The sequence below is a fragment of the Lynx rufus genome, unplaced genomic scaffold (genome assembly GCF_022079265.1).
Source record: "Lynx rufus isolate CCGP_SWC_20201006 ecotype Redwood Valley unplaced genomic scaffold, mLynRuf1.p SCAF_4, whole genome shotgun sequence".
NCBI classification, from domain to species: Eukaryota; Metazoa; Chordata; class Mammalia; order Carnivora; family Felidae; genus Lynx; species Lynx rufus.
Genome location: NW_025814856.1, coordinates 53,974,055 through 54,001,533, shown reverse-complemented (window position 1 = coordinate 54,001,533; position 27,479 = coordinate 53,974,055). Strand labels below are relative to the sequence as shown.

At 50.5% G+C, this 27,479-nt stretch overlaps 1 protein-coding gene across 4 annotated transcripts in view; it reads right to left on the bottom strand.

Annotated features, from left to right (window-relative positions):
• Positions 1 to 3,966: 3,966 nt before the first annotated feature.
• Positions 3,967 to 27,479, bottom strand: part of IFT122 (intraflagellar transport 122) — a 72,615-nt gene continuing 49,102 nt past the window's right edge. For 2 of the 4 annotated variants that reach the window (XM_047096470.1, XM_047096465.1), the window contains 13 exons: positions 26,979 to 27,140; positions 22,777 to 22,943; positions 19,842 to 20,013; positions 17,719 to 17,821; positions 15,671 to 15,811; positions 14,432 to 14,526; positions 11,113 to 11,213; positions 8,908 to 9,073; positions 7,807 to 7,918; positions 7,021 to 7,146; positions 5,261 to 5,340; positions 4,761 to 4,925; positions 3,967 to 4,367 (listed from right to left, as the gene is read on the bottom strand). In XM_047096470.1, the coding sequence (XP_046952426.1) occupies positions 4,278 to 4,367; positions 4,761 to 4,925; positions 5,261 to 5,340; positions 7,021 to 7,146; positions 7,807 to 7,918; positions 8,908 to 9,073; positions 11,113 to 11,213; positions 14,432 to 14,526; positions 15,671 to 15,811; positions 17,719 to 17,821; positions 19,842 to 20,013; positions 22,777 to 22,943; positions 26,979 to 27,140 (1,680 nt within the window). In that variant the 3' untranslated portion in view covers positions 3,967 to 4,277. The other 2 variants (XM_047096469.1, XM_047096466.1) reach the window with 2 other exon arrangements.

The following is a 27,479-nucleotide window of genomic DNA, read 5'->3' as shown; positions in this document are numbered from 1 at the left end:
GGTATAAATGACCAAAAAAGAAAAAAAAAAAAAAGAAAAAAAGGGGTTGTGCTGGGCTGGTGGGAAAGCCACAAGACTGAGTCACACAGGCCTGGGGCAGCAGTGGTGGCTCTGAAGGCAGGGGGTAGCACTGGACTCTCGCCTGGGGCCCTGAGTCACCCTGAGAAGTCCCACTTCCCCTCTCCAGCCTCAGTTTGCTGAAGCTAGGAAACCTTGAGGGATCCACACCCATCTGCAGGTTTGATGTGACCTGCTTTCCCACCAGGGTCCAGTCACAGATCTTCACACCTTATCATTTAGGAGCCATGGTATCCCTTAGCTGGGTACAGCCCCTTTACACCTACCCTTACATCTGGTCTGAGGCTCTAAGGCCATGCAGCCTGGGCACAGCCCCGCCCCCTCCCTTTCCTGTGCCTCAGTTTCCTACTCTGTTGCCTGTAAGTGATCAATGACTGTTGCTGACAGTATTAGCCTCTTAGAGTCTCATTCAGGTCTCCGCTTACAAAGTACTCCTTGGAGAGGCCCCTGACTCTACACACCAGGCCTCCCCCTCTGCCTCCCACATCACATTCGTTTCTACTCGGTACCTATCACTGTCAGCAGTGGTCTTACTTGTCTCCTTACTGATTCATTGCCCATCTCTCTCCAGAGTGCAGGGCTGGGCTGGCCTGGACTTTGCTGCATCTGAGCTGGCAGCTTGGAGCAAGGACTCAATAAATATTTGTCGAGTGGATGAAAAACTCCTGGCCCCCCATGAGGAGGTCTCACTCCCTAACCTTTGACCACTGAGGAAATGGGCTCAGAGGGTTAATATTCCTCAGCAGAGCCGGAGGTGAACTGGCTGTCTAACTCCCCAGCCTGAGCTTTCTTCTATGCCAGCTGGTCCAGAAGGGGCCTGGGAGCATGCCAAGGGACAAGCCCCAGTGTGGGTGGCTTTCTGAGCCACTGGCCCCTCAGTCAGGCTTAGGGAAGAGCTATGGGGGTGGAGGGCTGGGGTTAGTTGTCTCTGAAGATGGTAGCACCTATCTCCAAGCTTCCCTGAGCCCGGCCCCCTGGGAGCCCAGGTGCAGGGCTCTGACTTGGCCGTGGAGGATTAGGGGCTTAGTAGGTAGCACACAAATAGCCCTTAAGCCTCTGCATGGAGGTGCTGCTGGTTCAGCAGCTTCCTCTTCCCTTTTCCTTCTCTTTCTCCTCCTCCTCTCTGCCTCCTCTCCCTGGCTTAGCCCCACCTAGCTGCATCACCATGGCTGAGCGAGGCCTTAGACTGAGCTGAGAATCTCAAAAGGAAGAAAGGAAGGAGATGGACCCACTCTCCCCCGCTTCCTTCCTCTTCTCCTCCAGTCCCACTTCCTCCCTCCTCCCTCCCCCCACTTCCCTCCTACCCCAACATTAGCCAAACACTTTCTAGGTGCCACGCTCAGGGCTGGGTGCTAGGGACACTGAGATGAATCATATATAGCCCCTGCCCTCAAGGAGGTCCCAGGCTTAGGGTCCAGCTGACAAAGGAAAAACAAATAACCATGGGATGCAGGGCTCTGTTCCCAGCCCCAGTGCTGTGAGATCCCAGAGGAGCAAGGTATAGACCAGGAGGGAGGAGGGAGGCTCCCTAGCCTAGAATGGGGGACAACTGAACCAAGGCACAGCAAGAAAAGGGCCAGCTGGTATGGATGCCCTGGGGCCTGGGGTGGATGGCCAGCCAGGGGAGGGCAGGCCTAGGAATCCGGGTGCTGGCTGGCTAGCAATGGGGGGTGGGGGTTATAAGCAGGGGAGAAGCATGATTAGGTTCTCATTCTAGGAAGATGTTCTGGAGTCTGGGTGGAATATTGGGATAAGTGCTGGACCCAGGGAGAGAGCCGTGCCCAGTGCAGGCCTCTTTGCTAAGGCTCCCACCTACCCTGAGGGTGGGGCTGGCACAAATGGAAGGTCACTTGGTGTCTGCCATAGGCATCAACCTTGGAGACAGGGCATCTGCCTACCTGTGCAAGAGCCACAAGGGGCTCCTGGTTTCAGCAGCCTCACTGGGATGGATGGGGACACCTAGCTGGTTGAGGCCAGACTAACGCCAGGCCCACCTAAGGCCTGGTCCAGGGCTCTTTCTGGACTGTGCAAACCGCCCCCCCCCCCCACCCTTTCCTTATTTCTTCCTTCTAGGAACATGGGTAGCACTGGGGACTTGGAAGATCAAGTCACAGCCTGAACCACTTCCAAGCTGTGCAGCCTCCAGCAGCTGTGCCTCTGTCTGGGCCTCAGTGGCCTTTTAGTGAAATGGGCATCTCAACATCCCTACAGTGCCTTCCTTGTTGTAGCATGTGAAGGGTCATCAGGCTCATCAGATGGAGACTTGAGGCTCAACCTCAAAGTCAGAGCTGGAGGAGGCCCTTCTGCATACATGGGGAAACTGAGCCTTGAAGAATGGGCCTGGTCAAGACCTTGTCTAGGCTGAGACAGGAGAGATGCAGAACATAATGCTTAGGTGCAAAGGCTGTGCCTGGGTGTGAATTGCATCTTGGCTCAGTAAGTATTTGTTGAATAAAGGAGAGAATGTTGCTGAACCTCAGTTTCATCATCTGCATTAATGGGCATTCTTGGAGGCTGTTGAGGATTGAGGAAGACGACGCATGGAGAGTACTCAGCAATGTGTCTGGTACCCAGTAAGCATTTGATTTAAAGGAAGCTACTGTCTCAGACCTCCACAGCTTCCTTGTGCTTCCCCGCGGCAGCAGAACCTGGCACGGCACACCCTGGTTTTTGTGTTATTCGGCTGAGAAGATGCATGCTGGAGTCTCAGGGTGGGCCCCCCACCCCCTGCCTCTAGCCACCGACCATCTGATCTGTCACTGTGATTGACGCCTGTTGGGTGGCTAGGGCTGTTTTCTCTCTCTCCTCTCTTTTTCCCAGCCATATGCAAATGATTTTAGTTCAAATAATGCGCTAATGGAAATCCTAACACATTAATAAATGTTTAGCAAGAGAGAGAGCATGCATGATGGTAAGTAATTAGACACTCAACGGAGGAGTTCTGTTGGCACAACTGTCTGGCTCCCTTTCTTTATTTTCCTCCATCATCTCCAAAGAGAGACACAGAGGGAGGCAGGAGAGGAAGGGGGAGGGCAGGGGGCCAGCTTCAGCACTCACCACTGGGTGGTCTCTGCAGCCACTCCTGTCTCCAGGCCTCAGTCTTCATCCCTTCAATGGGGACATTTGTCCGGCTCTGCCCACTTCACAGAAGAGCTGTAAAGTATCAATATCCAATCACAGGGGTGGTTTTCTTATCTGACAGCCCAGTTCTCCTTCCCCTGCTGTCAGGACTTTGCATAAAGCACTGGATCACTGCCACCTCCAGGACAGGTAGTGTGGAAAGCAAAGGGAACAGGGCACTCAAGGAAGGGCAGATCAGGGGCTTCCACCGAGGGCTGGATGAGCCCTTGGGCTCCAGCACCTCCACCGACTCTCATGACTACAGAAAGGAAATCATAACGATTCCATCACAAGGCTGGTGTGAGAACTGAGACAACATATGAAACTCGGCTGGCATAGAGAAGGTCCCCAATAAACGTCAGTTCTCCCTCCTCAGCTTCCAAAGTGCTACCCACCCATGCTCTCAAGCTGCCAAATCAGACACTGTTGATGCTCAGGGGCAGCAACCTTAGCAGAACCTCAAACAGACCCACTTGCTTCAGGAGCTGGAAGGAAGGGGAAATCCTCAGTGGGGTAGAGGCCTCTGTGGGGCTGGATGAATGGAGTAAAGAAGGGGGGACTGGCCATAGGCAGGAAGCAGAGGGTGGGTTCCAGAACCTCTGCGGAGAGGCCCTCTTTGCCATCGTCTTTGTGGAGCCAGGAACCTTATTTTCTGGTCAAGACAGAGCCCCACTAAACCAAAATAAATAAACACTCGTTCCCCTACCTATTCCCATATTGCCATTTCGATTAGATTAAATTTTAAGAGCAGGCAAATGTAATGTTCCTCTCAGATCAAATTAGAAACAGGTGCACTTTTGCATAAGGAAATTAAGTTGCAGACAATATGAAGATTTGCTAAAATGCAGACACTGATGAAAATAAGTAGCCCTTTTATTTGTAATTATTGAGGCAATCTGTTCACAAAGTGTACATGTTAATGGTCTGACAGATCTGTGGACTCCAGCAGGCTGCCACCAACTCAGAGCCTTTCTGAAAGTAACAGATTTTTTTTTTTTTCTGACAGTTTAACTCTTCCTGTGACAGCCCATCCAAGTGCAAGGTGGCCCTGGTAGGAGTGGTGATCCTGAGGGGGCCAGTCATGGGCCGGGGTCATCGATGCGTCTCCGACAGTAGGGGCAGCAGGTATGTTGAAGCACCAGCAGCTCGTAGTCCTCCGAATGGAACATCTGAGAAGAAACGGTCATGACCCAGTGCCAACCCCTGAGCCTGGCAGGGACGGTCGCCCTTCCAAGGGGGAGGAGGCCTGGCAGTGAGTCAGGGCTAGAAACACAGGATCCAGAACACCTTTGTCTGAGGACTAGAAGAAAGGGGGGAAGGGTCTGGGGTCTGAGGCCCCTTTTCTCTCTTTTTTTAAATTTATTTATTTGTTTTTGAGAGAGACAGAGACAGTGTAAGCAGAGAAGGGGCAGAGAGAAAGGGAGACCAAGCGGGGATCAACACTGGGCTTGAACTCACAAACCAACTGAGCCACCCAGGACTTCCCCAAGGGGACACTTGTGAAATGGAAAAGCAGTTGAAAGAAGAAACTGGTAAGCACATATGCGTTGTAGGCATAGTACCTGGAAGCAAGACGGGCACATGGTGATGGAGGCGTCAGGCAGGAGCGAGCGGAAGTACTGCCACTGCAGGGGTGGAGGCCAGCGCTTGATGAGGACATCCCGACGACTCATGGAGCGGAGCACTGACCGGCTTACCACCACGGGCACAAACTCTGAGCCACCTTGCTGCAGGGTGGGCAGGTGGGAAGCAGGGGGCACAGGTGCTCTCACTCAGCCAGGGTGACGTGTTTATATGGGTCACAATCCCAGAATTTTGGGGGCAACCAGGGAGGACCCCAGAAACTTCCCCTGCTAGGTACCTTGACAGAACGCTGGCAGGTCAGGTAGCTCCTGCTAGCCATCTCTAGTGAGGGGGAACCCATCACCTCAATTCCCCCAGTGGCCTTAACAGGGAACAAGTCTGCTTCATGCCAAGCAATGTGTACAGAAGGGATCTGAGTCACCCCTCCCAACAAGTCTCAGGTGTCTCCACAGCCCATCACTCAGAGAGGTGCCCTCACCTCAAAGCTCAGCTTTGCTGTGAACGGGTCATCATCTCTCATGGAGTCCGTGGTCTCTTCCAGCCTCAGAGTCTGGGAATCTGGAGGGGTCTGGTCAAGGATGCAACCTGAGGCTGAGTGGGAAACAGGTCCTGCCCTCCACCCAACGCAAGATTCATGGGAACTCTATGTGGGCCTGGAGTGTTTCCTATGACTCGTCTGTGGAATAGGTTTCTAGATAAGAGAAATGGAAGGAACATAGGCCAGGGAGGAGACAGCCCCTGTCACACAGAGGCTGGGCCCCAGTGCACATGCAGGAAAGGGGCTCTGATGGGCTCTTTGCTGCCCCATACAGACCGTGCCATGGCCCACGTAGGCCTGCTGACCAGAAGTACCTAGTAAGTGGAGGCTGCAGGCCTACCGCGGGTGGGAGGAAAAATAATGGGCCTACCTGGAAACCATGGCCAGAAAACCTGGCAATTCCTGGAGAAACACTTAGCAATCACCATGTAGTCTGTAGGCACTTGAGAAGGCCTTACAGGTCCTATTTCATGTAGAAGGGGGTGAGAGCTCCAAGTCCTAAGGCTAGCCAGACCAGGCTGAAGGTGCCTAGGGAGCTGCCCCCTTTTGCCAGGCTGATGTGAGGCCAGGGTGAGTGGGGTTCCCACAGGAAGGCCCCAGGGGAATGGAGGCTGCTGGTGCCAAGTTAGGTATGACATGTGGCCCCCCGGCAGTAACAAGTTGGCCAAACCATCTGACTTGGGTGTGCAGAGAGCTGGCATGCAGACATGATTTCTGTCCCCCTTTTTCAGCAAACAACTCCTTGGTTTTTCCTTTCTGCTCTGCTTCTCAACAGGTGGCCCACAGACCAGTGGCACTGGCATCACCTGGAAGCTTATAGAAACTCAGGCTCTCAGTCCGCTCAGACGTGCTGAACCAGCTGCTGTGTGCTACCAAGGTCCACAGGTGATGAATGTGCACAGTCACATGTAGAAGCCCTCCTCCTGTGTCTAGCTGGGAAAATGAACATGGTCCTAGCTAGAGGGATAAGCTGAGGTGTGGCCTTTGGCCTAAGGTATCCTAGTGAGGATGTGCCCTGGGGTTTTTGCTGTCATGCTGGGAGGACCGTCAGCCCTTTCCCAGGATTGTAAGACTGATGGGATTCAGAGTTGGTATTGCTGGTGGGACAGGCTGGGTGCTATCAAAGAATGAAGTCACTCAGAGGACAGCAGAGCCAAGAAGACAACAGACAGTCTCCCGCTGGTGCCGAATGAGCACCTGGATCCAGTTGAGTGTCTATCTAAGACTAGGCTTCTTTACACCCTTTTGTTTGCTCAGCCTGACTTGTGGCGTCTGTCTCTGGTACATAAAGGTAACCTGACTACAAAAGTTGATAGACATCATAAATTGTGTTGGTTGCTCATCAGCTCTGCATGGCCAGAAGCATAGACAGTATGCTTTTAGAAGCTAGGGTAGGCGGGAGGCCCTCCCAGGAACGAGGCATAGGTGAAGACCAAGGTACCATCTCCCCTTCCATGCCTCTTCTGGGTCTGTAGGCATGCACTGTCCCCTCCTGTACCTCTGCACCCTGGCCAGCTCTCTGCCCATTCCCAGCCTGTCCCTGCCACCATCTGGGCCTCTCCAATCACTCAGCAGTAGTCTGCCATGCCCTTGCCCCCACTGGCCCAGCCATCCCCCAAGGCCCTCCTGCCTCCTGCCTTGCACCCAGGCCTTATGTTCGGCTGGCACACACAGAAGGTCCAGCCCAGCACCCAGGATACTGCTGCTTGTGATCTCTTGCCATTTGTTCTCGTGCTTGTGTCTTGGTGCCTCCAGGTCAATGAGGGAGACAGCTTCTTCATCAGTGATCCCCTCTTCCAGGTAGAATTCAACCAGGTGCAGCACCTCTAGAGGGCACAGGGCACAGGGCACAGGGAAGGGCTGTGGGAAGGCCGGCTCAGGGGGAGCTAGGGGCTGGGATGCTCTCACCAGGCAGCATGAGGGGAGGTGGGAGGATCAAAGTTCCTTCCCCACCTGGCAGCAGGCTTCTCTGTAAGCAAGGAGACACAGCAGGGCCGCGTCTTTTGAACACTGCATGTCTGGAGGAAGCAGGCACGTATGCATGTGTGTGCACATGTGGCATGTATGTGCATGGGTGAGAAGCAGTGGCCTTTAGCCCCTCCTTCTTCCCCCTAATAGCTGGATGGGCTCCTCTCCAAGGGAGGAGGAACGGCCTCTGCCCAGCTACTTGGAAGGGGCTTCTGATCCTTCGTCAACATAGAAGGAACTGGCACTTAAGAGCCCATCTTAGCCTCCCAGACCAAATGCCCGACCAGTGGCACCTGGGCATTTATATTATGCAAAACCCCACACCAGGTTCTGAGGGGTGGGTGCTTCAAGTCTGGGCAGCAGGGGGTCCTATTTCTGGGAACCCTTAGTGACTGTGCATCTGGTGGGGTGGGTTGTCACACTGTCCCCAATTTACAAATGAGGACACATGTGGCCAATAAGTAGTGGAGAGGGCTCAGCCATCCACTGGCTGCTCCATCTGCACATGCCAGACTTACCATAGGAAGAGGCGGAGAAGACGAAGGGCTGGCGGCAATTGATGCAAACGTTGCCCAGGTTGTTCAGCAATGGGTTGTTGGTGGAGCAGCGGTAGCACAAGGGCACCAGCTCCTACAAAAGCACAAGAACCACAACTGTCCAAGGACCAACCGGGAGGGAAGAAATGCTCCCCACTCTGATTTCAGCCCCCTGGGGCCTGGCTGCCAAGAAGAAAGGCCATCTGTGTGGGCAGGGAGGGGGCACTGGTTCAGGGCTCTGTGCTGTGGTGACTCAGGATAAGGGCCTACAGAGGCATCTGAGGCCCCATCACTTGGGCCCCATTGCTCTGGACACTCCTTCACAGGCAGGGCTCAGCAGCACATTTCTCCAGCAGGAATGACAACACCACAGCTGTCATTTACTGGCCACTTACCATGCATCAGGTACCGTGCTAAGCACATTATCTGGGCAGGCTCATCTGTCCTGTGGGAAAGCTATTATGTATGTCCCCATTTGATAGAGGGGGAAACCAAGGTTCAGAGAAATACAGACATAGCTAGGAAATGGTGGAGTTGGGATCTGAACCAAGGTCTGTCTGATGCCAAGTCTCTGCTCTGAGTTTGAAGGAGGAGATTGTGAAAGAGACAATAGGTTGTCAGGTTGGAAGAAGAGGGCTGGAGCACAGCTGCGCCGCAGATACATGGGACAGTGATAACCTGGTTCCAGAAGGAAGGTGGACTAGGGCAGGGGATCCTAGGATGAGGCGAAGGCAGAGCCACTTGGGCACAGAGGAGCAGAAGGAGGTTAAAGGCAGAGCAGTGTGGGCTGGGCTGCAGCCAACTCAGAGCCTCTGAGGAGAGCTGGGCGGCAAGGGAGGGTAGGACTATGGGGCCCACACCAGGGTCTGTGGCTGGAGCACAGGAGGCTGAGTAGAGGACAGAGGAGGCAGAGAGGGAAAAGCAAGAGTTAGCAAACCAAGGCTTAGGAAGGGGAGGAGGCTCACAGAGCCCTGAGAGCATGGTAGCCATCTTTCAAACAGAACCCAGGCCAGGAAAGAAGGCATCAGGAGATGTTCAAGAAGAGGAGGAGAAGCCTCCTGCTTGAGGGAGCTGTGCCCTCACCTCACTGTCATGGAAGGGCTTGGAGCGGATGGTCAGGCTGCCCAGCTCGATGGATTTCTGGAACCTGGCAGGAATATGCAGGCCTTGCAGCTTGTCATAGGCATGTCGGGCCAGCTTGTAGGCACCCAGGGCCTTGCTTTGCTTAGCCAGAGTGAAGAGTGTTTTTCTGCCAATGACAGGGTTAAGGACAGCAGAGGCCACACTGGGCCTGAGAGCTGGCACTGCCTACCCTCAAAGTGAGCCCCGTGCTGGAACACAGCTTGTGCTAGTGCCAGGACGGCATGGGCAGGAGCCTGAGAAGTGCTTTTCTCATTTGTGGGATGTAAGTATACTTCTCGGATATCAAAGCACAGGGATTTTTCCAGAGATAAAGACAGTGCAGTTTCCATTAATATTTTAACCTTGCTTAGGTTCTCTGGGCCTGCTGATGGCTCATCTTGTACCCTGACTAGGCCAAAATGTCTCTCCCCACCTCGCCCAGCCTGCCAGCCAGGTCCTACAATGCCCAGCACCAAGTGCCATCCTGCTCCAGCCTCGCCAGGAGGAGACAGGTCCCAGACTGCCTGGGGAGCTCACTTAGGTCCAGCTCACAGAGGTCACTGGGTGCACAGTACTTCTCTCTGCCTGCACTTCCACCAGGAGCCACAGCGATTTCTGAGGGACAGCCTCCCCGGCTCTCTGAGGCTCTCCTCTGGGCTCCTCAATCTGAGGCTGACAGGCCTTTATGCTTGATCCCAGGTCACCTTAAATGCTAAATGTGCCCAGGCCAGGCCTGCCCTTCCTCCCCTGCCCCACTGGTGAACCCCCTTCCCCACTTCTCCCTGGCAAGCCTCAAGTACCATGCCTCCTTGGCACTCTTCTTCCCCCTGATGCTCCTGCTTCCCCACACCCCCAGTGTGGCACCTTCCACCCTAGCAGTTACATGGTGGTAAGTTTCCTTGTCTGTGTCTCCACTGTCACCCCTCCCAGTCAGGGACCATGTCAGGAGCCATTTCTAGGTCCCCAGTGGACAGTATAGGGTGAAGCTTAGGGCAGAGGTTCAATCAAACTCTGCTGACTTATATAGAACTTGTTGGAAAGGTTGGGCACATGTGCTGAGGCTCTGGCAGGTGTGGCCCTGACCACTCCTCTGCACAGGTCTCAGTCAATGAAGGCACAGCTTGGTTTGGGGGAGTTTCCCCTGAAATGTAAATGATGGGCCTGGAACCCTTTAGAGAAGCTAGTTCTAACCGATTAATACCTCTGAGCTCTCTTCTGGGAAGGCCTTTTCCTCACAGAAAGGCGGCAAGGTTGGGGCTGGAAAGGGACTGAGAGAATATAAGCTTTAGAAGAGGACAAGGAGAATGTCCTTTTGTGACTTTTATGACTATAAGGACTTTAAAGATTTTGGTTGTATCCTGGTCATTTCTGGCAGCATGCATCCTCAATCCCCTTTTCTGCTTACAGCCTCTCAATGGCCCTCACAGGTTTGGGGAAGGTGAGGCCAACTCACAGGGAGGCCCTCAGGCCACTGCATCCCCAGCTTGGCTCCCACTCCCCTCTTCAGCTGCTCCCATACACCATGCTCACTTCACCTCTGTGCCTTTCCATGTGCTGGGTACTCTCCTGGAACATCTACTCTACTGTCTTCCCTGGTAGCTTATGGGATGGATGTCAGCAACTCCAGACAGCCTTGCCTGACCATGACCCCAGCCTTAGCTGCATTCCACCCTTGGGCACAGCACACATCCCACTGAACTAAGCCCAGTTCACTTGTTACTTCCTCTACTAGATGGCAACTTCGTCACCTATTGCCTGGCCCAGTGTCTGGGGCACAGCAGGTGCTCCATCCACTGGGCTGAACAAACACCCATCACCCTTCTACCCGGGGAAATGCCCAAGAGTCCAAGTGTTTCCTATATTTCAGTTACTCCCTCATTTATGGGTTCTGGGAGGGCTTGGGTAGTGGATTGGTTAGAGACCCACTGCTGGGCCAAGCCCAGAGAGCCCTGAAAAACAAATCTTCTCTTGGCACTGGCCCCTTGGCCTCCCTTGGCTGAGCTGCTTCTACAGCAAAACAGCAGCAGCAGGACAAACTCTCTCTCTCTTCCCTGAGGGCTACAGGAGAAAGGGAAGGTTCTGCCAGTAAAGTGCTCTGGAAAGAACTTCGCAGGGGCCATTAGACAAGAGGGGTGGGACTGAGGGTGGGGGTGAGAGAAAGGATACACCTTAGAGATACCCAAGGGGGGGTCTTTGGTCAGACTGTGCAGTAGGAATCTGGAGATGTTGAAGAGGGTTTCAGGAAGATGGGAACTGAAAGGCTCCTCCTGCAGAGAGAAAAGAAAATAGGGATTGAATTCCTAAGGCAGACACCAATGATTCTGAGTTACTTCAGTAGAAGAGCAATCTCCCTTAATGAGCATCTACTGTGTGCTTTCCAGCCACCGTCTCATGTGGTCTTCAACATAGTCCTGTGAGGATACACTGTCATTGCCACTGTACTGATGAAAAAACTGAGGCCCAGAGAGACGACTTGCCCGAGTTATCCAGCTAGAAAAGACTGGAAAAGAGCAGAGCTGGGATTCAAACCCAGGTCTGATTCCAAAGCCCAGGAATGCCTCTCTTCCAAGCTGCACTGCCCCTGGTGTTGATAATAATTCCACTTCCTCGAGCTCAAGTTGTCTCCAATTAGCTCGAGAGAGAAGACCTTTCTTTTATGCAATTTAGGACATGACCCGACATAAGCATGTCTTTAAGTGGACGCAGTTAACTCTTTAGAGCATGAAATCACATGCCTCTTCTCGGCTCTCCAGAAGCAGCCTAGCCGCCTGATGCCCACCAAACATGTACATGTAGTGGAGCTCCTCAAGGGCTCAGCCCCGTGCCCCCAGCACCTGGCACAGGCCCTAAGAGACCAGGCACTAACACACATGAATAGGTCTTCTGTACCTAGAGGCTGCCAGAAGCTCAGCATGGTAGAGCACAGGGAATTTTCTATCAGGGAGGGGTCCACAAAAGGTTGAGAATACCATTTTGAAGGAATCTGGCACATTGTGTGCAAACTGAGACTACTGAAGATGACGAGATGAAAGCAGGCCAGCTCCCCCTCAAGCACTTCAATGGTAATAAACTGACATTTCCTGAAGGGTCTTGCTAGGCTGTACTCATCAGGGAGCCAGCAGGACTTAGACCCTAATTGGTCTACATTTGTGAGGACTTACTTTATACTACTTCTTGGGTTTGGAGCCCAACATTCTCTCGTTAGCTCTCATTTAAATTTCTACAGCCTCTGTTAGTTCCAAGAACCCAAGAAAACCTGAGACTGCACCCTTTTCTGGGTAAGAGCCAGGGAGAAGCCTGCCTCTGGTTACATCGCACTAGGTGTGGCAGCTAAGAAATGTCCCAGAAAGAACAGAATGGGGGGAGGGTCCTCAAGATTAGCACTTCTCCTCTGGGAAAGAAGCCATCATATCAGGAAAGGTCTGATGTTCCCCTTTCCAGTCTGATCTGACTCAGAGCTGCTCTGCTGGGCTTTGATGCCAGACCCTAAAATACCACCCACCTCCAGGCCTTTGCACATGCTGTGACCTCTGCCAGGAATGCCATTTCTTCCCCTCCTCTTCCCTTGCCCCATTCTTACTAATCTCCCTCCTCTTTGCTTAGGATCACTTCCTCCAGGAAGTCCTCCTGGTCTTCTAAGCTTTTCTCTTGAAGGAACTGGACTACAACTGCTTGTTCACAGACTGTGAGTTCCTCATGGGCAGGGAGGTCTTGTTCACCACTGTGTCCCAAGGCCTCAGCACAGGGCCTGTCACACAGGAGGGATTTGTTGAATAAAGAAATGGCCCAATAAGAAGCCTCAGCTAGGATGAAAAGCCCCAGCTGGTGCGAAGATGCCACAAGCTCACAGCTGCATGTAGGTCCTGGAGAAGAGCTCAGTTATTACAGAAAGGAGACAAAGAGCTGAGCTCCAGAGTGGCTCAGGCAAACCAACACTGAGCTGGGGTCCTGACTTTCAAGCTGAGTTGAGTTTAGGATGGCTTTTTTAGGGTGGCTTCTTTCCATATGAGCACCTAATAGAAATGAGGGGCCTTGAAAAGACTGTAAGGGAAGATGAGGTCCCTTGAAACCACTGACCTTGGTGTGGGGAAGAGATGAGATGAAGGACTGACAGCTGTCTCTGCCTAATAGAGGAGTCTCTCTTGCCAGACTTTCCTCAGAGACAAAGAACGTGCCGAGTGCCCAGCACAAATGTGGGGAAAAGACCCGGTGTAAAAGGTAGGGCCTTTGAAGATGGGCAAAGAACTGTGAAATGCTTAGCCTGCAGGGGAGAAGACCCATGGAAAACTGGCTGGAAGCCGCCACACAGGGCAGGAGGAATAGCTGACACTCATCTAGGGTCACTCTGTGCCAGGCTCTCTTCCAAGTGCTTTTCCAATATTAACTCATTTAATCCTCACAAGACCATCAAGTAGGTACTATTATCATCTCCATTTTACAGAGAAGGAAGCTGAAGCACAGAGGAAAGTAAACAACCTGCCCAAGGTCACACAATGGAGCTGGGTTGTGAGGCCGGTCATTGGCCTTCTCCAAGTTAGAGGGGGTGGAGGAGCAGAAGCTAAGAGCACAGGCTCCGGAGCCAGCCCGTCTGGGCTTGCATCCTGGCTCTCACGTACTAACTGTGGGATCTCTGTGTTCAGCATCTCAGTCTCCTCATCTGTAAAATGGGGATGACAATACTTACTTATCTCGCAGCATGACTGAAAGGATTAAATACATCGATACAATAAAGTCTTTGGCACATTGCTTGCTAAGTAGTAAGTACTCAATAAAGGTGGGTTATTGGAATTATCCTCTTAGTTTATCAGCACAGGATAAGCTCACATTGTAGGAGCTTAATCAACATTTGCTGAGAGATTGAGGATACACAAAATGAGGGAATTGATAACAACCTATCACCTGTTCCCCATTGTCAGGAGACAGATTTAAAATGCTTAATCAAAAGAATCAGGGAGTGACTAAAAAGAACCATTTGGCTCTCTGGAGATCAAGCCAGCCCTGGTTTTATAGAGAAGGAAACTGAGAGCCAGAGAGAGAAAATAAATTGCTCAAGGTCAAATTGTTCAAGGTCACATAGCAATTGAGTGGCAGGGCCTAGGAGAGACCTTGGGGCCTTTGGTTAGAGCTGGGCCTTCACCCATCTAGAGTAGAACATCCACCCCTGATCATTTTAGAGATAGCCCTTTGTCTGGCTAACCCAGAGTCTGCCTGAGTTTTACAAACCTAAAGCTGGCAACTAGCAAGGCCCATGCTAGCCCTGGCTCATTAATTCAGAAGCCCACAGCTTGCTACAGGTCAAAAAGTGGCTAACTGAGGAAAATCAAAGTCCCAAACTCTGTCTCCCAGAAGATCAGAATTTCTCAGCAGGACATCCTGCCCAGTCGGTTTACTTTCCATCCAGAGGTCTGCTGCTCTGTAAGCCATGCCTGGGTCCCTAGCTTAGTAGGCAGCACCCTCACCAGGCCCCATCTCCTAGCCACCTTACCGTATACTGATGAATGGCATGGTAGCCGTGGTACAGCTCGGCCAAATGCTGGAAGTGGTGGAACTTGTCGAGCATCACATCCTTCTGGGCAGGGTCTGAGGTGTGGAGCAGGAGGGGGTAGGGCAAGAGGGGAAAATGTGTCAAGCCGTGTCTACAAGGCGAGGCAGTGGCAGCATTGCTACTGTCAGCTGTCCCCCGACATCAGGCTTGTGCCAGGGAGAGTGACAAGGAAGTGCAGTGATGGGAAAGGTGCTGCTTAGGAGCTGGGACCATCTCAAGACAGGAAAAGTCTCAGCTGGGCAGAGTATGTAGCCAGGAAAAGTTTGAGGACATTTTTCGAAAGTCCTCCTGGATCCCACACTGCAGCCTACTGGGTCCTTCTACTGGGGAAGTGCCAGCTGCAGCAAGAAGCAGGTGATTACTGGCACCCGGACACACCAGAGGAGTCTGGCATGGAGGGTGGGCAGACGTCGGCTTTACTCATCTCACCTCAAGCCTCTTCCCTCTGTGCCATGCCTCATCCAAGGCACAGACCACTGGCCGGACAGAAACATGCCACCTTACACCTGGGCCTGACAGTTTCCAAACTAGAACCACAACTTCGGTAGGCTCACAGCAGCCTTACGAAGGCAGCAGGATAGGATTATCCCCACACCACAGATGGGGATATAGAGCTTAGGAAGAATTTGTGACTTGTTAAAAGTCACCTAACTGCCTCAATTCCAGTGTTTTTCCCATTCCAGCATGCTGGCCTTAGTCCAGTGAAAAACATCTCCCAGTCCCCTCTGCTTCCAGAACTCCCTCAGTGCATCATGGGAAATCTCAAGAAAGCAACATTGAAACTATTTTTCTGCCTGGGATGAGTGAGAATCTGGAGTGTATTACTGTAAAGTGATCTCTTCTTCATCTTTCTATTTAATTAAGTTTTTTTAAGCCAGTGCTCACCTGGGTCCAGTTATAGGCTCCCAGGTAGCAGGGGAGAGATATGTTCTGAATCAGCAACACAGGGCAGGACCTCCCAACCATAACCCCAGGATGGCCCTCATACCATCATTAAATTTACGGGCAAACTGGAAAAAGATGACACACCAGATTATGCTGCTGCAAGACAGGGTTACGGACAATACACCCAATAAACAAGCCCAGGGCTTTAATTAAAACGTCCCAGCTCTTTCGATGTTTATCTTGGTGCCAGAGCAGGGCTGGGGAAAACAAGCGGCCTGGCCGATGTTTACTTACCTTGAGCTATATCAAGGCACTGCATGGACAGCATCCAGTAATAATAGGCAGCGTCATTAAATCTGTTCTCCACCACAGCATTGTGTGTGAGCTGCTCCAGCACCTTGACTGCTTCCTGCTGCCGCCCGGCCTTGTGGAATGCTAGAGGGGCAAAAAAAAAACACAGAGTTTGAGGAGTGGGATGGAATTCTGCAGGGCTTGCAAGGGGCTGCTGTAGAAGTAGGACATTCATTGGGAGCATCTGCAGCACTTCGTTGCTGGGATGCGCCTCTCAGGCCGAAGGCTATAAATAGCCAAAGCTACATCCTGAAAAAAAGTACAGTGAGATATATTCCTTTTTGGCAGGGAAAAGGCAGCTGACTTTGGAAAGGCATGGCAGAAGAGAAAAATCCTAGGGGGCAAACTGCAGGGCAAAGTCTGAGGACGGCACTGTTGCCCATCACCAGTGAGGTTTTACCCTCAATCCATTCCAGGACAAAGTTTTGTGACATCTGGGGTGACACTCATAGCACCTGACACTTTAACAGGTTTGGTAGTTTACAGAGTGTTGCTGATTCCTTGATGGAGGATCACAACAGACTTACTAAGGTGGAGGTAAAGTGGCACACCCAAGGTCACAGAACCTAGCTCAACTCAAGTCCTCAGTCTTCAACTGTGTGCTTTTTAATGACAACCTTGAAAAATATGGCTCAGTTCTAGCAATCAAACATTTGTGAAAACATGCAAAAAAAATCTCTCAATAGTTCCTATATCCATTTAACAGAAACTTCCTGAATCTTGACTATGTAGACAGACCCTCAGGATATTGGGGGCTGCCAGGGAAGCACTTGTAGCTATGACACTTGCCCACATATGGAGACTCAGATGATCCAAATCCTCTGCTTTAGAGAAGGAAAAGGTCTGGCCTTTGTTCCAGTCTCATCTACAATCTCTTGTCTGAGTACCAAGTTACTATGGCGATGGATTCTTGGAAGGGCAGACACAGACAGATGGATAGGTTGATGTGTTTTGCCCAAACATGCACATACTTCAGCAACTGGGTGCTCTGGAAATGCTAAAGCAGAAGAGAACATGCTGTCTTTCAATGGGGGCTTTTAGCTGAGGAGCTCCAACAGGGAGACATTTGTTCCGCAATGTGTCCGGAGGTGGCAACTGTTACCATATAGAAGTGTAAATGAGATGCTATGGAATATGACACACCCAGCTTCAATAAGAAGACTTCTTAAGTAGGCAGCAAGACCTAGTCACAAGAATCAGGTTCCCAGCCAGCCAGATCCTGGTCCAACCATGGCTTTCTGACTTTGCAGGGCACAGTTAGCCTTGGTGTCTCTGCAGGGCTGCTGGCAAGGTTCAGGGTTATATAGTTAAGCGCCTAACCAGTGCCTGACACAGAGAAGGAAGTCACATTTTAAAATTATTACCACCAATTAAAGCTCTGTGCTTCCTTTCACTCCTATCTCAGATACTGCCATACCTGGAGTACAGTCCACTTTACCAATGGAAATGCCAAAGAGCAGAGGTCACCCCATTTATCTGAGCCAGAAACAGAACCCAAATTCCTATTTGCGGTAGAGGAAAGTGGCAGGTGAGACCATGCCAGACACTCTGTGGGAGTCCTCACATTTTGTCCCCACACCAGCCTGGCTCAAATTCCCTCTCTGCCACTTCCTTGCTGTGGGACTTCAGGCAAATCCCTTTACCTCTTCCAACCTATTTTCTCATCTAGGAAACGGTAGCTACATTATAGGGCTGTCGTGAGAATTGAGTGGGAAGCTATATTTGAATGCACAGTGCTTTGCTCAGAGAAGAGACAGGACCTGTCCAACGTCCGGAAGCAAGTGAGTGATGGACCCAGGTGTGTCCAACTCCAAAGCCCATGTTCTTTCCACTGCTCCCCAGTCTTACACCATGAAACATGTCATATCCCCAGGATGAAGTCATCCATCCTCAAGCCCACGATGGGAGGGGCTTGGTAGCCTTCCTGAAATGTACGCCTTGGCAGTGCCGTCTCCTGCCCCTTCTGCAAGGTGGCAGTCTGTGTGGCCTACCTTTCTGGGATTCCTCAAAACGATCGTTCTCTGCTAGCCACTGAGCGTAGGGCACATAGATGTCATCCTTAAACTCAGGATGCTTCTCGCCCAAAGCAAAGGCCTGGAGGAAGGAGCAAATACATTCTTAATAAAGCAGCCCCGACAGCCCCCATGAAAACATGGCACTTGGCTGAATCCATTAGGAATGTGTCATATTTTGCCAGCCTGACAACTCAGAGGGGGAGAGTGCCTCCCCCTACCACCACCCCCAGAAACGCAAAAACAAATCAGCTCTTTGAAAACAAAAGGCAATTAACAGCAATATGCAAGCGACTGGATTCAATAACAACACAGTCTGTTTCTGGACCACAGAAGCGGCACAGAATCGGAAACATTTTATTTTAAGGATTTGCGTGGGCTCCTGTAGGGCTGCAAACAGATTTCTTTTAATTGCAGGCGACACCTAAGGAAACAGAATTGACATTATCATCATCACTGCTTATTAGCTGTCAAAGATGACTGTGGACTTGGTGCTGTATAGGACCCAGTGACTGCTTTATCTAAGCCCCAGAACCACCTGTCAGGCCAGGAGAACTAGAAATGAGTCATGGGGGACAGTATGTGGCAACAGGGAGAAAGTTTGCCTGATGCACAGTTAGGACTGAGTGGTTCGTTCGTTTTCTTTCTTTCTTTCTTTCTTTCTTTCTTTCTTTCTTTCTTTCTTTCTTTCTTTCATGATTCTATCTATCTATCTATCTATCTATCTATCTATCTATCTATCTATGTATGTAGGCTTCAGACCCAGCGCAGAGCCCAATGCAGGGCTTGAACTCATGACCCAAAGGTTAAGACCTGAGCTGAGATCAAGAGTCGGACACTTAACCGAATGGTGCCCCTATTAATTTTTTTTCTAAGTAATCTCTGAACCCTACATGGGGCTCAAACTCACAACCCCAAGATCAGTAGTCACAAGCTCTGTGGACCAAACCAGCCTGGTGCCCCAGGACTTAATGGTTCTAAAATGCTGTAATATATGCTGCTAAAGAAATCTCCTAATAAATTTATCTTGAGAAGCCATTGTTGCCTGTCCTTGGCCCCACCTCTTCTCATCAGTAACCTTGTCACCTCAACAAATGGAGCCATTCATAAGGCAGACGAGAGTCAGATAACTTTACTCAGAAAAGGTCTTGCTATGGCTCTGTAAAGTAGACCTCAGTGGGTGGGTGCATGGGTGGGTGGGGTACAGCCAGGACCACGGGTGCAGCCTCCGATCCTCTTGGGAATGAATTTCAATCCAGGGCACAGGTAGCCAGTGAGCTAGAGGGTGGGAGTCAAGCCACAGAGTGGGCAGCACATCAGCTGCTACTGCCAGCCCGGCCCTAGCCATCTTTCCTACTGGCCCGGCTAATTCTTCACACCCACCCCTCATGCCAGAGATGTCCAGGTTAGGAAAGAGCGGAGGAGAAGGAGCTGCCCATGAAAAACTCTGGCAGCTTGCACATGGAGAGTATGGGTGGCATTTTCTGTCAAAAGGCACCCAGCAGGTTTTGAATGTTACACATGTGTCAGAGATCCATCAGTATGTGGCGTTGGTCAAAAGCAGTTCAGACCAACAGCAGACAGTGAGGGCTGTTAACTCTCATGTCCACAGTGTGTACTACAGGGCTGGCACAAAGCCAGCAATGCATAAAGATTTTCTGAATGGGGTGTCTGGGTGGCTCAGTCAGTTAAGCTTCCGACTTTGGCTCAGATCATGATCTCAGGCTTCATGGGTTCAAGTTCTACCTCGGGCTCTATGCTGACAGCTCAGAGCCTGGAGCCTGCTTCAGATTCTGAGTCTCCCTTTCTCTCTGCCCCTCCCTTGCTCAAGCTCGCTCTCTCTCTCTCTCAAAAATAAACATTAAAAAATTAAAAAAAAAGAAGATTTTCTGAATGAATGATTGAATGAGCAAATAAATGGAAAGCTCATACTGAAAGGGCCTCTAAGACATTCTGGCTCAGAAAATTCAAGGCTTAGTCTCCTGATTGCCAGGCCAATGTTCATTCCCATGATGAGGGGCAGCTGCTCCCCATACAAACCCCAAAAAACTGACTATGGTCAGGTGGGGCCCCCTGACCCATTACGCAGGCTCTACCCTCACCTCGTCCCAGCGCTGGGTCTCCACGTGCAGCTGAACCAAGGACTTCAGGTCGCCAATCTTCAGATAGGTCTCAGCAGCATAGCCAGGGTTATCCAGCTTCTTGAAGTAATGAGCGCACATCAGCAGGGGCTCCCGCTCAGCCTTGTCCAGTTTACGGGCAATGTCGATTAACCTGGAGAGATGAAAGCACAGGGAGAAGATGGACTCCTGTAAAAGGAGCCTGATCGAAGGAAGCAGCATTAGCTTTTGGGTCTTCTTGAGGGTGAGCTGCATGTCGACTCATGTTGATGTCCCCAGTGATCAATATGGTGCCATGGCCCCTGGTGTCTGATGGGTGGTTATTAAATGAGTGAATACATAATCCAGAAACGTTGCCCAGTGACTGGGAGAAGTCACCTGCTAAAGGACACCATTCTCCCCAACCTTGTGTGCCTTTCACAGAGTCACTATCTACACAGCAGGATCTGGGGATAGAAACAAACATCTACTAATCACCTACTGGTACCAGGCATAGTGCCATGAGCTTTCCCATGTGTGACCTCATTGAATCTTCACCGCCCTAAGAAGTGGTACTATAATTCTCATTTTACAGATGAGATTAAAAGCTACGTGGAAGATGAAGCAGGGTGCTCAAGACTCTGAAGCCATGAAGTGGGAGAATGTTCTTTCTACCACCTTTTCAGGAATTCTCCTAGGAAAGTAGAGGCAGAGGCATGAGAATTCTTCAGCTGATAGGACCTCAAAGGAAGAGGCATGTGTGGGGCTCTGGAAGAAAGGCCCCCAGGAAATCTTGGCTGTGCCTCTCTTGCTGGCCAAGGTGCTGACCACAGGTGAGGGGACACAGGGATCACCGGCCACCACTTCTTCCCAGTGGCAACTGCACTTACCCCCAACCCCTCCCGCCGCCACTACTCATGGGGCAGGAAGGCTGGATGGAATGTGCTTGTTCTTTCTGGTCAGGCGGGATTTGGAGTAAAACCAGCTCTCTCAGAGGAAAGGGGTTCTACCCAGCTTTCTCTTTGTGAGAAAAGAAGGGGAAGCAGCTGTAACAGATCCCTGTCTCATAGACAGGCAAGCTCAGGGAGGCCTGTCAATCTGTACTTAGAATAATAATGGCATCTAAAAATAACACTTCTCAGTGGAGAAAGGTGGCACAGCCAACTCCTAAGAGGCCCCCAGCCCCACCCATCAAACCAAATGTCCCTGGAGAAGAGGCACCTTTTACAGCCAGACCTGGAAAAAGAGGGAACATGCTTAAATATCTCTTTCCCGAACTAGTTAGGTATCTCCAGGGTAACCTGATACATGTCAGTTGCAAACGAAAGTGACATGAAAAACCAGAGGGGAGAGCAGGGCCACAAATCTTCCTGGCTTTCTCCTGTAACATTCCTTCTGTGAAAAGAATAATTTGGGGGGCAAGATCTGTTGCCTCTGTCTCCAAGAAACTGTATTCTTGCACAAGAGAAAGATGGGATGGTAGGTCATCCACCAAAGTCCCTTTGTGAGGGGCATACACGCAAACTACATGGTGGAGTTCAAGGAGGTGACATAATCATTAACCAGCCCTCTCCTTCCTCAGGTCCTGCCTAAGCCACTACTGGACCACAATGTGGCTTTCAGAATAACCAAAAGCCTTTAGGGCTCAGACTGAGCCACCCTCAGGAGCCACTCCCTCACCTGTTCTTTGCCAGATATGGCAATGTGCACCTGTACACACACACACACACACACACACACACACACACACACACACACGAGTGTGAAGCCTACTTTCCCTGACTGGGGGAGAAGAAAGCCATCCCCTGGAGGTCTGATGCTCTAAGATTCTCAAGACTGAATCCATCCTCTCTCTGGGTGGCCCCACCCCACTCTCACTCCTCTTCTGTTTTCTACCTTGGAAAATGGCATTACTGACCATCAGGCCCAGAGTTCAGAATCGGTCTTCAACTCCCTTGCCAGACCAGCCTCAAGTCCACATCCAGCTGGGTCCTGTCAGCTGTGGCTCCTCCACGTCTCTTTCATTCCTGCAGCCACCTTACTTCTCTCTGGTAACTAACTGCACTGGCCATTTGTCTGGCCTGCCTCCCTCACATTTTCCCTCCATTCTACACCCACTGCCTGAGTGAGCTTCCAGCAGCACAGCCATGACCAGGGTTCTTACTCCTACTGACAAATCTCAATGCCTCAGCTTAGCGCCTGAGGCCCTCCCGAGGTGGCCAGCCCAGATCCCCCTGCCTGCAGCCAGTTGTCTATCACCCTCTTGCCCCCACTTGTGTATTCCAATCTCAGCTGACTCCTGGTTTGTGATGTTCTTTTGGCCTCATACCCTTCCCCTTCCTACCACCTCTACCTCTTAAAATTTATCAAGGCCCTTCATGCAAAGACCACCTCCTAGGAGAAGATGGCCACAGTTCTTCCCCTGAGAATTCATGTCTCCTTCCCTGATGTGCTTAGATCTGTTCTTGTTATTTTTTAGTTCCTACCATTACACATGTTAGGAGCACTGAAATCAGCCAGGTCAGTTTGAAGCCCAGCTCTACTGTTTGCCAGCTGTTTTGTCTCACGTGATCACTTGGTCCTTGAGCCTTGGTTTCCTCATGGAAACACCACAGCTTTGGGTACGGGAGAGAATCAAATGCCTGCAAGATACTGCAGTGCCTGACTCCTAGGGAGGCTCAGCCAATGGCAGCTCTAATGCCTGGGTATCTCCCCCTACTTTTCCCCCACCCCCGACCCTTTCCCCAGGGACTCACTAAGCTCCTCAAAGGCAGTGCCTGCCTTGTTCAATCTCTGTGTCTCCCCCAAACCCAGTCACTATAACATTTGGATTGTATATTTAGAGAAACACTATTTTTTCCCTTGTCAGTCAAAACCAAGAGCTGACATGACATGACATGCTGCCAAATGCTTCTTGGGGCAGGGACTGAAAACCCACGTGTCAACCCAGCCATGGTCGCCGCTGATCTCTATGGCCTTGACATGCTCTCCCGCTGAGATGTACATCTCCACTGCAGCTTTAGGCTCGTTGATATTTCTAGCCCAGTCAGCCTGTTTGGTGATTAGCATCTTTGTTTCTTTGGGGTCTCCAGATTCAAGGAAATCCTGAGGAAGCACAACAAACAAAAACACTCCGGATTAGAACTTCCTGCTGCCAGCATTACGTCAGGCTGCCGAAAGCTGGAGCAAGGAAGGGCTCTGTTTGGCTGAAGTAGGCAATCAGGATGCAGGCGTGAGCCCATCCCTGCATGGCTGACTAGGAGGGGGGCGGGGGCAGTCCCAGGTGTCAGGGAGGAGTGCTCACAGGCTGCTCCACAGGTGCTCCTTGGGGGTACCGGAACAGTGTCAAGGACTGTAGCCCTCCATGTTTCCTGCCCCTCCCACTAACAGACATTTGTCTTTCAGTTAAACAAGACTTTCCAGACTCTCTCGAGTACTATACACAAACTCTGCAGTGCTGGGGTTTTGTGATCAGGTAGCTCTGTCTCTTTCTCATATAGAGTTGGCTATTTGTGTGACTATTCCTATATGTGACTCCACAACCTGGTTGCCTAATTTCAAATATTCAGATCTAGGATCTTTATTCAGGTAATAGGGATGATACCATGTGCCTCAGAGTGACGCTAAGGACGTAGTCCCATAAACTTAAATGGACAAAATGATGTACAGAGTTCTAGGGGAGCCCGCCCTCTCCTCAACTACCATACCACACTGGAAGTACTGTTTCCATCTGTTTTCTGATTCTGTTCACACTCTGTTGCCTGAACTTAGGGTATCATCCCATTGGCTTTTTCCTCAGTTATGTGGCTAGGGCAGAGAACACTCTGTTCTGGATATCAGGTCTGTAGGGAGAGGGACAGCAGGAGGCCATGGTAGGGTGGGGTCGGGGAAGAGGCCTAGAGAGAACCCAGGAAGGAAGAGATGTCCTTCCACCACAACAGGAGGCCTCTGAAGCTCTATGCCCAGCTTCCCTGGGTTGGCCCTGGAATGCATGAGAAACGGCCTCAGAAAATCACCTCTTTTCAGGATATAGTTACCCCAAATATATGCGTGGGAGTTTGCCATAGTTGAGAAGCTTTGGTGCTGACATTTTTAAAGGTGGGGCTTTTCAAAAAGGGAAATTAAAAGCGCTTAGAAGCAGATCTGCATTACTAGTAAGAAGCGGTTTGTCTTAGGAATAATGTACCCTGCAGAGAGTGCGCTGTGTCAACCTCATAAAGTATAAAAAAAGCACTCCTTTTCCCATGATTAGCACTCATTTGTCAGGAAAGTACAGTCAATGTATGCTAAAAACCCACTGGAACAATTAGCTCTCCTTTTTTTCCATTTGCTTTCAGGGTAATTGTGTAGCCCCTAAAATAATACATTAGATTGGCCTAAGACAACCAACTGTTGTAAGGGGAGGAAAGGGCATCATTTACTCTGATGCTGGAAATCCAATAAAATACAGGCCCATCTTGCTGGCATCTGGTCTCTCTGGAGTTCACACAGAGAAAGAAACTTGGAAACAATCACTGACTATCTGAAGATGCCTAGTTTGGGCCGTTACACACACAGCCTTTACAATGCATACCCTTTATGCCAGTGCAAAGTCAGAAACTCTGCTAACCTGGTTGGTTAGATGAAGTTAGCAACTGGAGAAAACAGGCATCCTAAGAGAACAGAAATATCCTTCAAAGTGAGTGCTCAGTGGACTCAGGGCGACTACAGTGAGAAGGGTCAGAGGCCACGAGCAAGCCATAAATTTGGATCATCAACAAGGAGACCAGCCAGGCACACAGCTCACATGCTTGAAGCAGCCACCTCTAGCCCAACAGCCCAGCTCCAGGAGCTCTGACATAACTGAAGCTGAGTCGAAATGGTTCCTGGGCCTTGAGGCCCAGCAAACTCAGTTTTCAAAGGTTCTTTGGTTCCATGAAGCTAATTTACATGTTATCTGGGGCCATGGCAAAGACTGTGTCCTGGAGTGGACAGAAAGAGACTGTGCTGAGTGATGAATGAGACTAAACAGTGTTCTCATGCTTGGTGATTTTGATAAGGACATACTATATAAGAGTTGAGAGCATTATAATTCCCTTTATCACCATATAAACATGTCACTTATCCGGAAAGCATACAATTTATTTGTACGTGGGAATGTAATTTAAAAATTTTCCAAAAACCAGATTGAATCTTGGGAAGCAATTTTCAAGTAAACAAAAACATGCCATGTTAATAAGCACTGTATTCCGCCCCCCCCCCAACATAATGTGTACATACACATTTCCTCAAAGTCAGACTACTGGGGGGTGGGGATTGAAACAGAACCAACTTACTTGGAATTGCGATCAAACACTAAAACCAAAACAACCCCCAGAATATTTACCTTCATAGAGAGGCAGACCAGATGGAGTGTGTAAGTGGGCTGCATTTCTGGATGGGAAACTGTGGTGCCAAAGCCCAGCCGAGGTGTGAGGAGGGGCCTCAGCGCAGGGCGAGGAGTGGGGCTGGCCGGGGAGAGGCCTAAAGAACAGCCAGTCTGTGCTCATGCTAGGCTCCTCATATGTTCCCAGCCTTTCTATAGTTTGGTCTTTACAAAGGGCTTCCTCATACATTATTTTGTGCAATTCTGAGAACTGAGCTGAGTTGTAGCTATGTTAACCTCTGAGAAGAAAATGAAGGCTCAACGAAGTGAAGAGGCTTTCCCCAGGTCACCCAGAGGAAGGACTAGGACTTTCTCCAGCTCTGCAGATGCCAAGGCAAGGACCAGGGCTGCTGACTAGGAGGTTTCAGAGGTTCCAGGAGAGGCTGCTGGCTCTGAAGAACAACCACACCCCATTGTTCCTAATGCCTAAATTCCACTCCTAGGCATTTAATCCTTTAGTTAAGGTTTTGTCCTCAGGTTATGTTGTTATCCCTAGAAAATGATGCACTGATTTAGCTGTTCTCAGTACGAATGCGGTGTTCAATCATATGTACATGGTGGGAGTATAAGGAAAGGGTAAAAGAGTGGAAGAGGGCAAAGTGGTGGAACCTCAAGCGCTCCGATCTGACGGATGGAGTAAAGGGAGCACCAAGGTGAAGAGACAGGCTGGGACCCAGGTGCTCATTCAGATATTGATGACCAGAAACCCCTGAGCCACATCCTAGTGACTGAGATGCAACCTTCAGCCCCAGGATCTCACAGGTGGAAGATAAAAGAGCATAGCCATCTTTGGGAACAGCAAAGGAGGAAAAAAATGGGGAGGATTTTCCATCTTGAACTTGTGAGCTAGATAATTACCATTAATAGCCACTAATTGGTTGTAGCTGATGACTCACTTAATAACATTCTGAAGTGTCTTTTGACAGTACCAGGAAAGGCAGGTTAACAAAAGCATCTCTGCGGAAGGAAGAGCCTCATTGCTCGATGCACCCAAGGCTCTTTTCACCTTGCATTAGGCTGAACTACAAATGTCTTGATGGCCTGGCCTCCCCAGTGGGACTCGTTCTCACACAAACCATCAGGAGCCTGCTCTGGGAAGACCCCTGTCATGTACCCAGACCGACTGGAGACTAACCAAAACAGAGGATCTACAAACGCAAGAGGAAATCTCCACCATCACCCTTACAGATACATCCTTGGGGTGACAGGAGGCACACTGTACTGGAGGGCAGGGACTCTGTCATGGTGTCTCCAAGGCGTAGTGCAAAGCCTGGTAGCAATCTGAGAGCAGACACTTAGGAAACCTTGGCTGAAGTGAACCATATCATCCTGTATGAAAATGGTAGAACCAGCTCATGTCTGAGGATGTGGGTTCTCGGTGGCTTCTACAACAGTTTAAGAGAATTTGTGGGAGAAAGACCTGAAACCCTGAACCCTGAACACTTAATGAAGGGACATGTTGGTTCAGACTCACAGTCCAGCCAGCTCTGGGACTGACAAAGGTTTGAACTGTCATACTCTTGTCCCTTTGATGTCAGCCTGAAAGGTCAGTTTTAGGTTAGCCTGAACCAGTGGTCATTGATGGTTCCTTTGCCAATTTGCCCAAACCCTTTCTAATAAGGCAGTTGCTATTTTCCATCTATAACATATCTTAGGGTAAACAACTTGGGCACCACGGTGGCAGAACACTGGTGGGTTCCACATGGCAGCTTGGGCCCAGGATGTGGCTGGATTACCTTGGCGTACTCAAACATGCGAAGGTCGGTATACATTTCGAGTGCGAGGTTCTCGTGCCCACTCCTCTTGTACAGTTTGGCAGCTTCGTGGAACTTCCCTTGGTAGGAAAACACATCTGCCAGAAACAGGTCATTGTTGGTCTCTCCCCGCTTCTTCCTCTCCTGGAAAAATTAGAAGCACAGGAAATAGCCTCTGCAGCCATGGCAGGAAGCAGCCTTTACAAAGGTTAGATGTTGCTATTTCAAGTTAAGCCCCTGGGCTTTTCTACTGGAACCTCCACTTGGCTCCTGGGCTGTTGTGTCTCTCCCCTAGGTTTCTGGTGGGAATGCTTGACAACAAAAGCAGATTTTTTCCCCCAGATGAGTGAAGATCAAAAGTAATTCAAACTTTTGTTTGTTTAATGGAAATTCCTCAGGGCTGCTTTCTTGTATAATCTTCCAAGGAAACAACTGGCTAGTTAGGATGGTGTGTATTACCCACTCTTTGGTGGCCCCCAAGCT